At 31.7% G+C, this 16,040-nt stretch overlaps 1 protein-coding gene across 4 annotated transcripts in view; it reads right to left on the bottom strand.

Annotated features, from left to right (window-relative positions):
* Positions 1-16,040, bottom strand: part of Stxbp5l (syntaxin binding protein 5L) — a 179,606-nt gene that overhangs the window by 72,628 nt on the left and 90,938 nt on the right. For all 4 annotated transcript variants that reach the window (XM_048346722.1, XM_048346724.1, XM_048346723.1 and 1 more), the window contains exons 10-13: positions 14,010-14,088; positions 11,741-11,895; positions 7,054-7,126; positions 795-942 (exon numbers count right to left, since the gene is read on the bottom strand). In XM_048346722.1, the coding sequence (XP_048202679.1) occupies positions 795-942; positions 7,054-7,126; positions 11,741-11,895; positions 14,010-14,088 (455 nt within the window). The remainder of the gene's footprint in view (positions 1-794; positions 943-7,053; positions 7,127-11,740; positions 11,896-14,009; positions 14,089-16,040) is intronic.

Below are 16,040 nucleotides of genomic sequence, written 5' to 3'. Positions count from 1 at the left end.
CAAAGAAATAAGTAGTGGTCCTAGAGTTATCCATCTCAATAGTATAGGCAAATAACAGAAATAAGAATTGATGGCCCATGGTAATTATAAATAGTTGAACCTCATATGAAATATTTAAAAATAAATTTTATAATGTTACTAGTACATGACTTAATATTTTATACTCTAAACCACTGATGAATAAATTACAAAGCACAAAAAACTGACTCTTGACTTTCTTAACATATCATGATTCTAATATATTCAAGTGTGCAAGTTATACACAAATAAACATGACATATAATGATAGGTAAGTATATAATGATATACAGAGTGCATAATATATACTCTTGTAGACTTAAAATTTTATAACACTTAGGAAATTCTGAATTTCATAAGTTATATATATATATATGTATATATATATATATATTTCTTTTCTTTTTTCTTTTTTTCTTTTTTTTTTGGCCAGTCTTGGAGCTTGGACTCAGGGCCTGAGCACTGTCCTGGCTTCTTTTTGCTCAAGGCTAGCACTCTGCCACTTGAGCCACAGTGCCACTTCTGGCCATTTTCTGTATATGTGGTGCTGGGGAATTGAACCCAGGGCCTCATGTATACGAGGCAAGCACTCTTGCCACTAGGCCATATCCCCAGCCCTCATAAGTTATATCTTTAATAGACACTAGGTTATAACTTAAAAGAAATTTAGTGGAAATCTTCTACATGGAAAGTAAAAAATCAAAATAATGGGAAAGCCATGACCACATATATTCATATATGAATATTAGAATAGTTATTCATATTCTTACTCTTACCTTATTACTATATCCTTGTTTTTTATGTTTGACTCCTATAGAATAGAGTACTAGAATCAAATCCGGAGGACAATCGGCAAAATATGCTGTGCATGTAACTGGTGATTCATGAATGTCCATTGGGTATGGATTTTCAAAGATTGGAAAACTAATAGATAAAGACCATATATTAGTGTCATTTTACAAAGATAAAAACATTATAATAAAGTAAGACCTAGAATGTGGCTACACATTAATTATAAACTTTATCTACTTATTTCTTTAGTAATATAACATAATAACCATTTGAATAGAATGTTGTTTTTAATAGTTATTTATAGAAAGAACATTAAACAAAATGCTCTTTTTAATATTATCTAAAGACTGCTATCTTTTTAATATTGTTATCTATAAAATGTATTAATTCTTCCATTAATAATAGGGGAAATTTCCTCAAATAAATTCATTTTCTTTGCAGACTTCTGACCCACAGTGCTAATAACACGTATGATTATTATGTGCATTGTTGATGCACATGTGATCCATGTGTATCAATATCACTTAACTAATATAAATACATTACATTAAATTGAACCTATTACATAAGTTCAATTTACTAAAAATTGTATCAAGTATGTATTTTAATTTAAACTATAAATATTAAAATTTGAATTTTTTTTCTTTTTCTTTCTTTTTCTCTTTTTTTGTCTTATTTTTTCTTATTTATTGTTACAGTTTCATACGTTAAGCCTTGGGTACATTTCTTGTACTGTTTGTTACCTCCTCCCTCATTATCCCCTCCCCCTCACCCTTTCCAAATCCCCTTTTTCCCCCTCCCCCTATGAGTTGTTCGGTTGGTTTACACCAAATGGTTTTGCAAGTATTGCTTTTGGAGTCGTTTGTCTTTTTATCCTTTGTCTCTCGATTTTGATATTCCCTTTCGCTTCCCTAGTTCTAATACCAGTATATACATTATCCAGTATTCAGATGAGATACAGTGGTAGCGCAGGTACAACCACAGGAAAGGATACAAGAGGATCATCAACAAAAGAAGCTATTATTTCACATGGCATGTTGAAAGTAATTACAACAGTGAGATAACACTCATTTCCGAAACATGGGAGTTCAGTTCACTTAGCATCATCTTGTGTGTTCATAGGGGTATAGCTTTTAGGCTCTTGTGATCCTCTGCTGTGACTAGCCTAAACCTGTGCTAATTATTCCCTATGGATCAGGAAAATGTGGTACATATACACAATGGAATTTTTGCCTCTATCAGAAAGAATGACATTGCCCCATTCGTAAGGAAATGGAAGAACTTGGAAAAAATTATACTACGTGAAGTGAGCCAGACCCAAAGAAACATGGACTCTTTGATATCGTTTTCAAAGGGAGGTATCATATAGATAAATTTTTAAACTTTTTGCAGGAATAATTGAAGATGTATGTACTATATAGGTTTTGAAGATATTATTATTTACAAATAATTTCTTAGGTACACTAGAGAACAGTAGCAATGAAGGGTATAGACAGATACAATTAACTTCTTATATTAAGTCTACCATAATTTAAATACTATGAATGCAGAATCAAATAAACAATTCTTAGTCAAATTATATTGAGAAATTCCTATTACCAAGTACATGGGGAGAATCATATTTTTTGACACCTTTGTTCCAAGTCTGTGTGATCACATTACTTCTGATACAATGCTTTTTTTTATTGTGGAAAGGGTGCAATTGTTACACATAAATTTCTCAGAATATTACTAGGAGCTTAATTAGATATTCAAGTCCAATTGCCTGAGAATATGGTATATTGAGAGTTTGGAGCTACCTTGTCAACAGTTTGCTTTCTAACAATGTAAGATGCTGCATAAGGAATGGTATCCCAAATAAGGATAGTTGTATATGCAAAATTAAGTGGAAAAAAGCAATTCATGTTTAGTAAATGACAAATAGGTTAAACTGGATAGGTCAGAAATTCTTTGTTATGGAATACAAATTATTAACACTTCTGGGACCAAAGAAAGTTAGGAGTAATCACCTTAAAGACCAGATCTACATCTTAGAATTTGATAACAGCAAGATGTAACAATGGGCACACAAGAAGGCAAATAATGTAATGAAAATAGTTGGGGAAAATCACATTAGTCGATAGTCAAAGAGAAATGGCCATTAAATAATTTTTTTCCCTTAAAAATTATCTTTAAATAGTTGTACAAAGAAGTTGTCATTTAACAAAGAAGTTTATTAATACAATATATGTTGATCAATGTCATCCCCTTCAACATCCTCACCCCTACCTCCCCTGTACACTCCCTTCCTTCAGTCTTCTTAATTTTGTAGTATATGCATTGGATTATTGTCTGAATATTCCTTCTTTTCTCTTCATTTATCTCCATTCCACACTTTTGAGTAACTACTTCCTGTTGTTTTATTTTGCTGAACTTTGATTTTAGCTTTCTAAGGAACTACACTACTTGAGATCTCCCTGGAAGTTCAGTTAATATGCTTGTACATACTTGCATACCACCCAATGTATCTACTTACATGTTTGTAAACTAATACAGCTTCTACATATAAGAGTAAACTGGGTCCTTTGTCTCTCTGGGTCTGACTTATCCACTTAACATTATTTTTTCCAAGTCTTTTTATTTCTTTATAAATGGTATGATATCATTTTTTCTAATGGATGAGTAAAATCATATATATGTGTGTATGTATAGATATACATATCTATACATATATGTATATATATATCACTTTGTCCATTGAGGGATCATAGGGTTGATTCCATAATTTGGCTATAATGTTGTGATAAACATGATTGTGCTGGTGGCTTTGCTGTATCCTGGTTTTTTAATCTTTTGAGTAAATGCCCAGGAATATAAACTGCTGGATCGTAGGGAGTTCTACATTTAAATATTTGAGGAACCTCCATATTGCTTTTCAGGGTGGTTGAACACATTCATATTCTCACCAACAGTATATTAGGTTTCCATTTGGCCACATCCTCACTACCATCTGCAATTGTTTATTTTCTTGATAATGGCCATTCTAACTCAGTGAGCTGGAAACTCAATGTTGTTTTGATTTTCATTTCCTTTATGGACAGAGATATGTACCTTCTGACCATTTTTTACTTTTTTTTTTTTTTTTTTTAATTTTTTTTTTTTTTTTTTTTTTTTTGGCCAGTCCCGGGCCTTGGACTCAGGGCCTGAGCACTGTCCCTGGCTTCTTCCCGCTCAAGGCTAGCACTCTGCCACCTGAGCCACAGCGCCCCTTCTGGCCGTTTTCCATATATGTGGTGCTGGGGAATCGAACCTAGGGCCTCGTGTATCCGAGGCAGGCACTCTTGCCACTAGGCTATATCCCCAGCCCCCATTTTTTACTTTTGAGAAGACACTTTTTAGTTCATTATCCCATTTATAAATTGTTGGCATTTTGAGGGTCTAGTATATTCCCTGTATATTATGGACTTAACCAAAGATGTGAAGAACCTCTATAGTGAAAACTTAAGAAAGAAATTGAAGAAAACTTAAGGAAATGGAGAGACCTTCCATGCTCCTGAACCGGAAAAATAATACCATGAAAATGGTAAAACTGCCCAAAGCAATATGCAAATCTAATGCAATACCCATCAAAATCCCAATGTCATTCATTCTTCAATGAGATAGAGAAAACAATCCCAAAATTCATATGGAACAATGAAACCCTCTAAATAGCAAAAGTAATCCTTAGTAAGGAGAATACCAAACTTGAAATTCTATTACAGAGTCATAATAGTGAAAACACCTTGGTACTAGCACAAAAATATGTCTGAAGACCAATGGAACAGAAGACTCAGAAAGAAACCCACAGATGTACAACCATTTAATATTCAATAAGAAAGCCAAAAAAAAAAAAAAAAACAGGCTGGAAAAAAGGACATAGTGTTGGCAAAACCTGATATCCACATGCAGAAAACTGGAAGTGAATCCGTAAATACCACCTTGCATCAGCATCAATACAAAATAGATTAATGACCTCAATGTAAGCCCTGAAACCATAAAACTTACAGGGAAGAGTAGAGGAAGCATTAGTTCTTTGGGGCACAGGTAGAAACTTTCTGAGTAAAGATCCAGAAACACAGCAAATCATAGAAAGACTTGATAAGTGGGACTGCATCAAACTAAAAAGTTTCTGCAAGGCAAAGAACATAGCCAACAAACTAGAAAAGACAGCCTACAGAATGGGAGAATATATTTGCCAGCTACATATCAGACAATGGCCTAAAAGATTTTGAAGAAAAATAATTAAAAATTTACAAAAGTATTCAGATATAATATTGCAAACTCATTGCATGGAAATGGAAATGAATCCAAGAAACCAAGAAGAGTAAAAAAAAATGTACATGCCGAACCTTGCTTCACATTGAGGAGTAAAAGGAAAGAAAGGAAGGCAAGAAAGATACTTGCAAAAGTCTCCATAATTACAACTTGTATAACATTCAACAGCACCAAGAGGTAACTCTTTGTAGGAAAAGAGAATACATTTACAATTAGTCATGCTAAATTTCAAATAGTATTAATGAAAAGGGAATGTCATGTAAAATTTTTAAATATTAAGGTAAAGCAATAAGGAAAATATTAGATTAATGAAAATAACTTGAAAATGCCAAGTTATATAATTAACAATTAGATAAGAATAATAAAAAACAAGACACATAAAGAATAAATACTATGAGATTATACAGGTGCATTTTAATAGAACTGTACTAAAACTCCTTAGAGAATGGAGCATAAACTCTTATGTATTTACAAATTAATCAAGTTTAATGTTATGAAGGGAAGCTAGGTAGAATTCAGTTATGATAATAGTGAAAAACCCTATCTTGACATTTTATAAGCTACAAATTAGTATAAAAATAAAGAACTGTGGGTCTTACATTTGTAAATAATGTGGAAATTAGAAATCAGACTGTAGGGGCTGGGAATGTGTCTTAGTAGTAGAGTGCTTGCCTAATATGCATGAAGCCTGGGTACCACATAAACAGAAAAAGCTGGAAGTGGTGCTATGGCTCAAGTGGTAGAGTGCTATCCTTGAGCAGAAGAAGCTAGGGGACAGTACCCAGACCCTGAGTTCGAGCCCCAGGACTGGAAAAAAAAAAAGAAAAAAGAAATCAGACTATTTTATTTAATACAAATTTATTGAGGGTATAACTCCATGTGAAGAAACAGCTCTCCTTTTGTGGAGCCTATAGTTTTATAGGAGGATAATAATTAACACCAAAAAGAAAAATGTATGCAATAAAGTGAGAAACATGGGGGCTATGAGAGCTCATAATAGGATATTTAACCAAATTATAAAGGTAATGGAAGATTTCTTTTTAATAAGGCTCTACTAACTAGTGTGAGGTTTATAAGCTGCTAATTAGGACAAAAAAGAAGAGAAAATTGTTCAGGGGTTGGAGACAGAATCTACAGAAAACATAAAGGGTTCAAGATAAGTGTGTCTAGAACATATAATGAAGGAAAATTAGTTTCATTTCTATTACTATTTATAATGAAAATATGTAACTGGGAAACAATGAATCAATATCACTTTTAAAGAACCACAATATCAACAGCATTATATATTTGTTTCAAATGCCTATATCATAATGCAAAAAAAAAGAATAATAAGAAGAAAAGTAAGTCAAAGAAGATCTCAGTTGAGATCTGGAGAAATTTAGTTCAAGGTATCCTGAATAGAAAAGCTATACTTGATTTCCAAAACAACAAAGAAAAATAGGATGCAGATATGTCTCAAGTGGTAGAGTACCAACTGAAAGCAAGAGGTCCTGATTTCAAACCACAAAAAGAAGGCTTTAATCTCTGTCCCTAAGAATTTTTCTATATTTATTTGTGAAGCAGCCTAATAACATGTTTATCAGGTATCACTTTCATTTAGTCAATTTTCCTTTGGGTCATGATCGGCTATACTATAAGTTATAACAATTTCTTTTGCTTCAGGAAATGGCAAAAATGTGATGCATTTTGTGTTCCATCCTCAAATGCTTCTGTCCAAACATCAGATGCTGCTTTACAATTTTCTCAGTGTTATAAAAATATTCCTAGATTAGGTATCATTATTTAGCCAAACTGTATTTCTGTAATTTTAGCAAAACAATTTTCACCTAAGGAACACTTAATATCTAAAGAATACTAGTACCAATTAGATCAAACTGTAGTCCTGCACTTTAATTATAATAAGTAGTTTAAAAATAACTAGTGTTGATCTATATGCAAATAACTTACTTGCTTTGTGTAAGATCAACTACAATGAGATCTTTTTCCAGAAGTACCGCAACAGCATAAGGTTCTTGAAATTCTGCAAGTAAAAAGAAGAAATCAAAAAGTTTTCACACTGCATATCTTATAAGTATCACAGAACAGCATTTTCTTTATTTCCTATAAAAATGTTATTTAAGTAACTTCAGAAAACCAGATTATAAACCAAAGTACAACAGTTGTTTAATAAAATATATGTTGTATTTCTCAAATTTAATGTAATGAATACTAGAGAGAAAAACAAAAAAAAGTGGAATAATGTCATGTTAAATGCATCTTAATAATCATGAAGTGATGGTAATAGATAATTTGAGTAGGATGAGGCTGTCACCGATTTTTCCATAAACCTAGAATTCAAGGTCTGATTTCAGGCCTACAAAGAGATGTACCAATAAAGTAACATGAGCATGATATGTATTCACCTCCCTACAAAAGTAAGACCACTTATTCTTATTCTGTCCCTAAAATTTAGTCAGCTCTCCATTTTTCCTTCCTTGTCTCCTATTCGTCCTTCAAAATGTTAAAGTAATTGTTCCAAGAAGAAAAGATATACGGAGATGAAGACTAACATATACTCATGGAGTTTCCATTCTAGGGATCCTTACAAATCATGAACAGAAGATATTAAGAACTCGGGAAATAATGGGACCTATGAAAAGAGTAAGAACTAGTATAAACATGATTTATATTTGGAGAAGGGAGAGGCACAAATCAGTTGAAGTCAAGGAAAAGATTGTTTTCTATTTATAAAGGAATGATAAGGGAAAACTACAGTAACTTATTCTCAAGGGAAAGATAGTTATAAACACATTTACATATATGATATTTCATTAGCTTATGCACTTATTACTGTTTTTCTCATTTACAAAGAAAATCGAAGTCCAAAGAAGAGACTAACACAGGTCACCAACTAGTCAGTGATTAAGCTCAAACTGTAACCCAAAACATCTGACTCTAAATTCCATCATTTTTTCACTATATCAACAGTTTGTACTGTCTAGTTTGAGGAGTATTGAGGAATAATCAGTAATTATCTGGTAAGAGTTTTGTTTAGAAAATTCAAGTTTTAGACAGGAAGCTGAAATACTAGAATAGACCCGAGAAGCTCTAGAGCTATTCAGGTTTATTTTTACAACTTGCATGGATTTGAAAGAAAAAGCAACATATAAACAAACAAAAAGCTGAGAAAAGAACTGTCATGCATTGTTATTTGAGTATTTATCTATGTGACAGGATGCAGTCTTTGTAAGTTTGCTATTCAAATTGTTCTCAAACTAAAATTTTCCTATTCTTTCTTACCTTTAGCTTTGTTTTCAATATTGTTTATAAAATATATAATGATATATTTAGTACTATATAATTATGAACTATATATCTGAATATAATTATGATTCAAGGATTTGCCCATTTCACTGTAACAATTAATATTAAAATGAACATAAAATTAAGAAAAATTGTTATCAATTAGTAAATCATTTCCCATTATTGATTTTTTTCCATTTTATTAGCATATATTGGTTGTACAAAGGGGTTTCATTATGATTTTTCCAATGTTTAGATACATTTTATTTTGTGGTGTGAAGAACAATGCAATCTATATAACTAGCTGTTTTTGTTATCTCTGCTTAAGAACATCACTGGTTAGGATCTAAACAATATAAAAATAAAACAGCTAGACACTGGTAAACTGTAACCTGAATCAAGATGCATTGTATTCATAAGCTGATTTGTTGAATGGAAACTCCTTTGTACAACTACTTAAAGATAATAAAATATAATTTAAAAAGATAAATTTTAGAAAGTTACATCTATTTTATTGTTCCTTAACAAATAAAAACTGGCAGCATACATTTCATCTTTACAGAAGTACCTATGTGTTGTGATGACCAGTAACAAGATTTCCTTAGACATATCTTTCGATTGTGTCTTATTTACTAAAAGTTTAACATTATGCAAATTAGTTTAGCTATTTTGATCTTTACCCATTGAAAAAGCACCATAACAACAATCTTAGTTGTTAGAAAGATTAGGTGGAACAATTAATATGAAGATGTTTATACCCAACAGATGATAATGATATAGTAATATTGTTAGCATCTAGAGGGCAGTAATAAACTTTTGTTATGTACTGTTATGTATTGTGTATTTCTCTTCTAATGTTTTGATGCATTGTTTTAATTGTTAAAACACATTTAAATAATTAATAAGACTCATTTATCTTTCACTGAAATAAAATTAAACTACTTCTCTTAACCTATGACAAATGAACATTTCAATCCTCCTTTACCATTTTTCTGTGAGACAAAGACTTATTAGTTCACTTATAGAAGTGAATAGGTATGCTGACTGTGTATTCACAGATTAGTAAATACCATTAGAAATAGTCTTAAAATTTTAATGATGTTTTGAAATTTAGGTACCACAGACATAGGTTTGATCTCTGTAACCATGTATTTTTAGTTTCCATTGCTAGCAAATTTTCTTCCAAAAGGTTCATAAAAGGAGACATTTTCCTATCTCAGCTTTGTCCTTTATTTCTATTCTTTATCTTTGTTCTTCACACTCCCTTGACAGCCCTACTCTTTCTTTTTGTATTTTTTACCACTCACTCTCACAACTCCAGAGAATATTTATATTCTGATGATTGACAGACAAATAATTGTAAAACATGTTCTCTCTGTTCTCTAAAAACTCTATTCAATCTTACCTTTCTCTCCAAAAATCATTGCTGTAAATGATAGTTTTTAAAGCATGTAGTTATCTGTGCATTACTATATCACTCCCTACTCTAGTTGTACACCAACTTCAGATTTTTTTTCATTCCATTCCTTCAGAAACTATCCTGTTTGAGGCCTTGAATGTATTAAGTATACATTACTTATAGCTGGACTCTGAAATCTCCATATCTCTTCAAAACTATATGCTACTTTGGGGAAATTTTTATTAAAATTAATGCTTTTGGTTATCTTAGTATTTCTTTAGGATTTCTCCTTAGCTACCTATTTCTAGGCATCTGCAAGATACTTTCAAATTTTTATAAATATTACCACAGAGAACTTTACAATTTATAAAAATCCTTGCCCAATTTCTTTTTCAATGTCTGCTTAAATCTTATTTGTTGTGAAGGTATGCATGGATATTTCAGCTATCAACTATTTAGTCTATAAGATGATATATTATACATACTCTGAAGCATGTACTTCAGCATTTGAGGTCCTTCTTCAGCTAAACTGGTCATAATTACTCACTGATCTGAGTAAGGTTTTGTGCAATTTGGTATCAGAGATCAGTTTTCTTTTTTTCTTTGCCAGTCCTGGGCCTTGAACTCAGGGCCTGAGCACTGTCCCTGGCTTCTTTCTGCTCAAGGCTAGCACTATGCCACTTGAGCCACAGCGCCACTTCTGGCCGTTTTCTATATATGTGGTGCTGGGGAATGGAACCCAGGGCTTCATGTATATAAGGCAAGCGCTCTTCCACTAGGCCATATTCCCAGCCCCCAGAGATCACTTTTCTACTTCATCTGAATGCTCAACAAGTCCTTAGAATACTAATATCATAGAAGCATTCAATAAACATTTTGATTAATTAACATAATGGGTAATCTGTCTGTAGTAACTGAAAACGTTACTATATCATTATTAATATTGTTTTAAATACGAAACTAAATAATTTTAAATAAATAAATATGTCCCATAATAAAATTTATAACAGACATGTCTTCATAGTTGACTAAGGCTTTAATATAGCCTTCCAATAACCACATGAGACCAGTGTTATTATTCTTTTTCTATAAATAATTAATAGAAATCATTAAGCATTATCACATAGTTAAAAAGTGACATGACTACATCATAAACTCAAATATTCTGTTCCCAAGTTAGTGTTCTCCCTTTATACCCACGTTCCTTTTGAACATGTAATGGCTACATAGTATGTTGTTTTAATTATTAAACTCAGATTTCCTTCTGTTTTCTTCATTTTTAGATTTCATTAAAATATTGTTTTTGTACCACCATTAGATTTTAATATGCAGCTTCTATGAGTTTAGATTCATTTTTATGTTTGCAACAAGTCTTTATATTCACGATAAAAAATGCACATGCACTCTCCTCCTGAAGGACCTCTGTCTACTCTCAGAACTGAAATAAATCACTAACCATACATCAGCAATCCTAGAGTAATCAGCGGTACTGCAGTTGCATTTGAAGCAAAGGCAGATGTGAAACAGATACAGTACCACCAGAGTTACAGATCACTGATATCAGGTAAGTGCTTTAACTTTGATTGGCATTGGGATGGGATGGGTGGAGCTGGTCTAGGAGAGACTATTAGGAGACCTCAGTTTCCCCAAGTGATTTCACCCTGGACCCCTATCGGACCCTCCCAGCTCAGCTTCCACCATCCTTATCAAAGTTTAAAGCACTTACCTGATATTAGAACCTGAAACGCCAGCACTGCTGCACTACATCTGTCTTACTTCCAGTTTGTCAGGTACAACTGCAGAACCTGCTCCAGCACCTGTAGCTCACAGTGTTGTATGTACCACAGTGGATGTCTGCTGCCAAAACTGAAAACATTTAACCTTAATTTCATCAGGAACTTGTCATTGCAAAAATGATTTTTCAACATTACTAGTTTCACATTAATTACTTACCATTTGGATAAGGTGTTTCACATAAAGTTAGAAATTCAACAATAGGATGATCCATTTCAAGTACTGTAATTGCTTTTCCATGCATAATAGTTAAACTTGGTCTTCTGCAAGCTTTGTCATAGGACAGCCCACCAGAGAATATTATGAATGGTTCACTACATAGGAAAAAAAAAGTTAATGAGATGGAGAAGTCCTTTAAGATAATATGAAATCAAACAACAAAGTCTTTAAAGGATAAATCCAATGGGGATTATGGACAACGCAATTTGACAGAAAGCAAAAGACTGCAAATGCTAACTTTCTCACCCAACAACCTACTATTTTAATGGTTCCTCTTTTCTGGATACGAATCCTAACCATTAGAATAACTAGTAGATAGACCTAAAAGTATGGGAGTACAGTTGAGGAAAGGCAGTAGGGTTGGAACAAGAGAAGTGGAAATGCTCACTGACTTTCAAAAGGACAGTTGGTTCCCCAACTCCACATTACTATCATTAGAATATTAGTTTATATTAGAATATACATTTAATTGGCGTGTGGGGCCCAAAATCCCCAAGAAAGAAAAAAAGTGAAGTCCATAAGAAAGCAAAATTAGTGAAATGAAATGTGACAGAAGAAAGCTTAGACCTGTAGGTGAGAATATAAAAATTCTAGATAATGGGGCTTCTGGGGAAAAAGGGACATATCAGAGGGAAGTGAGGAGAATGCAGGCCAGAATTGATTGTATATATAACAAAACTGAGAAAAATAAGGCAAGGGGGTGGGCCAAAGGGGAGTGAAGATGTTGAAGGAATGACACAGATCAAGATGCATTGTATACATAAACTCCTTTGTTAAATGGCAAAAAAAATCAATATGTAACCTAAAAATTAAGAAAAGAGGATAAGGAGTGGGTTCGGAGGGGTGGGCGAGAATGTTGAGAGTGGCAACATTGATCAAAATGCACTGTATTCATAAACTGCTTTGGGGAAAGACAACTCCCTTGTACAATTACTTAAAGAAAAATATTAAAAAAGAGATATAGCAAGATGAGCAAAGATGCAAGCAAAGCTTAAGTTACAAATCTTATTTTAAGAACAGAAGATAACATATTAAAACAATCAAAGAATTTTAATATGTTATTTATATTGTATAAAGCATTAATTATTTTACCAGTTATATTAGGTTAGGCTAATACTAATATATACCTAAAGTTAAAACTTTAAAACATATAATTTCTATGAACAGTTTAGAAAACTAGTTAGATATAAACATTAAATATATCTATGATACAAACAAAACGTTCTTTAAAAATTTTTTTATTTTATTGTCAAAGTGAAGTACAGAGGGGTTACAGTTTCATCTGTAATACAGTGACTACAAAACTTTCTAATGTAAACATATAGATAAGGTAAAATAGAAATATCCAATGTGCACTTAAAACAATATTTAGACAGAGCTTATGGTAATCCTAGATGAAAGAACTTACACTACTGGTTCTAGCAAATAAACATTGAAGAAGTATAGGATATTATGGCTATAAATCCAATAAAATTCTCTTAAATACTAGATGTTTTATCTTCTACACCTTAAAGTCCAGTATTTTTAAATCAGGCCAATATGCCTAGCATTAGCTTTCCAACTAAATATAATCATTCCATTTTCAGAATGAAGATCCTTAAGTATAGACAGTTGTTATATATCTAATTTTTTATAAGCAACATTAGCAACTGCATAGCTTTTGTTTAATGAATATTGCTCCTTGTAGTATGTATGGCCAAAAAGTCCTCAATTTTCTTTGTTTGAGGGAAAGGGGTAGTAGTACTTGGGTTTAAACTCATGGCCTTATATTTGCTAGGCAAGTTCTTCACTATTTAGATACACTCTTATGGCATTTTTGCTTTAGTTTGAATAGGGTCTTATATTTTAGTTCAGGCTGTCTGCCTAAAACTGGGATGCTCTTAACATTTGCCTCCAGAGTAGCTTAAATTACAAGCATGTAGCAACACTCTGTCCTTAATTGTTAAAAAGAATATACATGATACTAATACAACTACTCATAAAAATTTTAAAGCACCTAATACTTATTATTTGCAATATTCATAACAATAATCTTTATAGATATGCATAGTGAACAACAAATAAGTCAGTTTTTATTATTGTAGAGGATCCAGCCAGTAAATATATTTATAATTATGTGTAACTGTAATATATTAAATTAAAAGTTATCTGCTTTCCTTGTCTCTGTTCTTTATGTATATTCCATATTCCCCAAAGAAAAAATACATACCTGTTCCTGCAGGTCTTATATTCTACTTTAAGAATTGGTTTACAAGACTCGGATTTTCTTCCTTCTCTTTGACTTTTTCCTAAAGAAAGGAAAAGATTTTATAATCTGATTTAATTTGTACATGAGAATTTTGAAAATAAAGAAATGGAAAAAAATGGTGATATAATTGTTTGGCAAAATAAACCAGTCTAGACATCTTAATCCTTTTAGGATCAGTAGTTACAACTGATTACTATATAATCAATGAAATTTATAAATTATCCAGCCTTTACTGCTTTACATTTCTAAATATAAATGTTACTTCTTAATAAGTTATTTAGTTACTTCTAATTAAAAATAAAATAAGCAAGTTTGGCATGGAAGATGCAAATATACATGCTAATCAATATGCATAATATGTGTTATTATGACAAATTCATACTAGGATGACAATTTTATATATAGGAAGCAAACTCTTCATATATAAAAAGATTTGTGATACAAATCATATGAAGGTGCTTCAAATAAACTCCATTCTTATTTAACTCATTTAAAGCTATTTCTGTTACACAATAACTAAATGCAACTAATATGTTCCATGACTTTAAAATAATTTTAATGACATTCTATTTGTATCAATCATAAATTATAAGGCTTCTATTTACAGAGGGAATGATTATGTTGTTTAGACTTCATACAGTTTTGAAAAAAGATCAAGCTGGGTGTTGCTGGCTCACACCTGTAATCCTAGCTACTTAGGAGACTGAAATCTGAGGATCGCAGTTCAAAGCCAGCCCAGGCAGGAAAGTCTGTGAGACTCTTATCTCCAATTAACCACCAGAAAACTGGAAGTGGTGCTTTGGCTCAAATGGTAGAGCACTGGCCTTGAGCTGAAGAGATCAGGGACATTGCCCAGGCCCAGAGTTCAAGCTCCATGACGATTAAAAAAAAAAAAAAAAAAGATCAGAAAGAGGACATGAAAAGAAAACTGTATATGGTGCATTTATCTTTAAAATTGTGCTTCTAGTTTAATCTATACCTCACTTTGCTAATATTGTTTCTTGATTTTCAAATTTTATTAGGAACTTTTATTTATCCTGGTATTATCCTAATTTATGGGGACATATAAAAATGTTTACATGCACATATGTTTAAACTTTCATAATAAAGGATGGCACAACTAAATTCAACCAAGTTGACAAGGCAATTTTATCCAATTCATTTAAAACACAAGTTATCAGTATACAACAAATCATTATCTGTCTCAGCGAAATTTTAAAATTGCTTTTTTTCATTTTTATTAAGAAAAATATTGATGTGAAATTGGTCAAATCATTCTCACTATAAAGAAAACAATTATATGTATCACATATCAAAAGACTTGTAGATATTATATGTAGACCATGCAATGCAATAAAGAGAACTTTGGCTCAAGGATTCACTCTAAATAGTGATCTTAAGATTGAGATGGGACTTAATGATTTTGATAATGAAAGGGAATAGATAAAAATAAGAGACACAAATAGAAGCTAGATCTGCTTTTCTCACATTAAGCAGATTTTATTTTCACCTACTACTTCTGTAAATTACCAAGCCATGATTGTAGCAAAATATTGTACATAGATGGAAGCAAGTATTTTCGAATAAATATCATTGTCAGAATAATCACAGTAGAAATGAATATTACATAGCTGATTGATGTTTTACTTCAAATTCCAATTACAACAATTTGTTTTTATTATATTCATTGCATGCCAATAATTAAAATGTGTATATGTCATATTATTTAAAAGAATATTTTGTTGCCATTTCTTTTTTTAAAAAGGTATTGTATTAAGGGATATAAAGTATAAAGAAATAACTAAACTCCAAAATATTTGAATCCAAACATAAATTTTTACAGTATGATGTAACAAAAACAAATGACTGACATAAAATGTAGAAGTTGTAGTTAAAACACAGGTTTTATGATTGGCCCATTTGTCAAGATAAAAAGATCTAATGTAAGGGAACAGAAGAAATAATACTTAGGCACAAAATAACCAACCAGTA

This window comes from Perognathus longimembris, chromosome 5, assembly GCF_023159225.1.
Source record: "Perognathus longimembris pacificus isolate PPM17 chromosome 5, ASM2315922v1, whole genome shotgun sequence".
In the NCBI taxonomy this organism is placed as follows: domain Eukaryota; kingdom Metazoa; phylum Chordata; class Mammalia; order Rodentia; family Heteromyidae; genus Perognathus; species Perognathus longimembris.
This window is presented reverse-complemented; position numbering and strand designations above follow the sequence as displayed.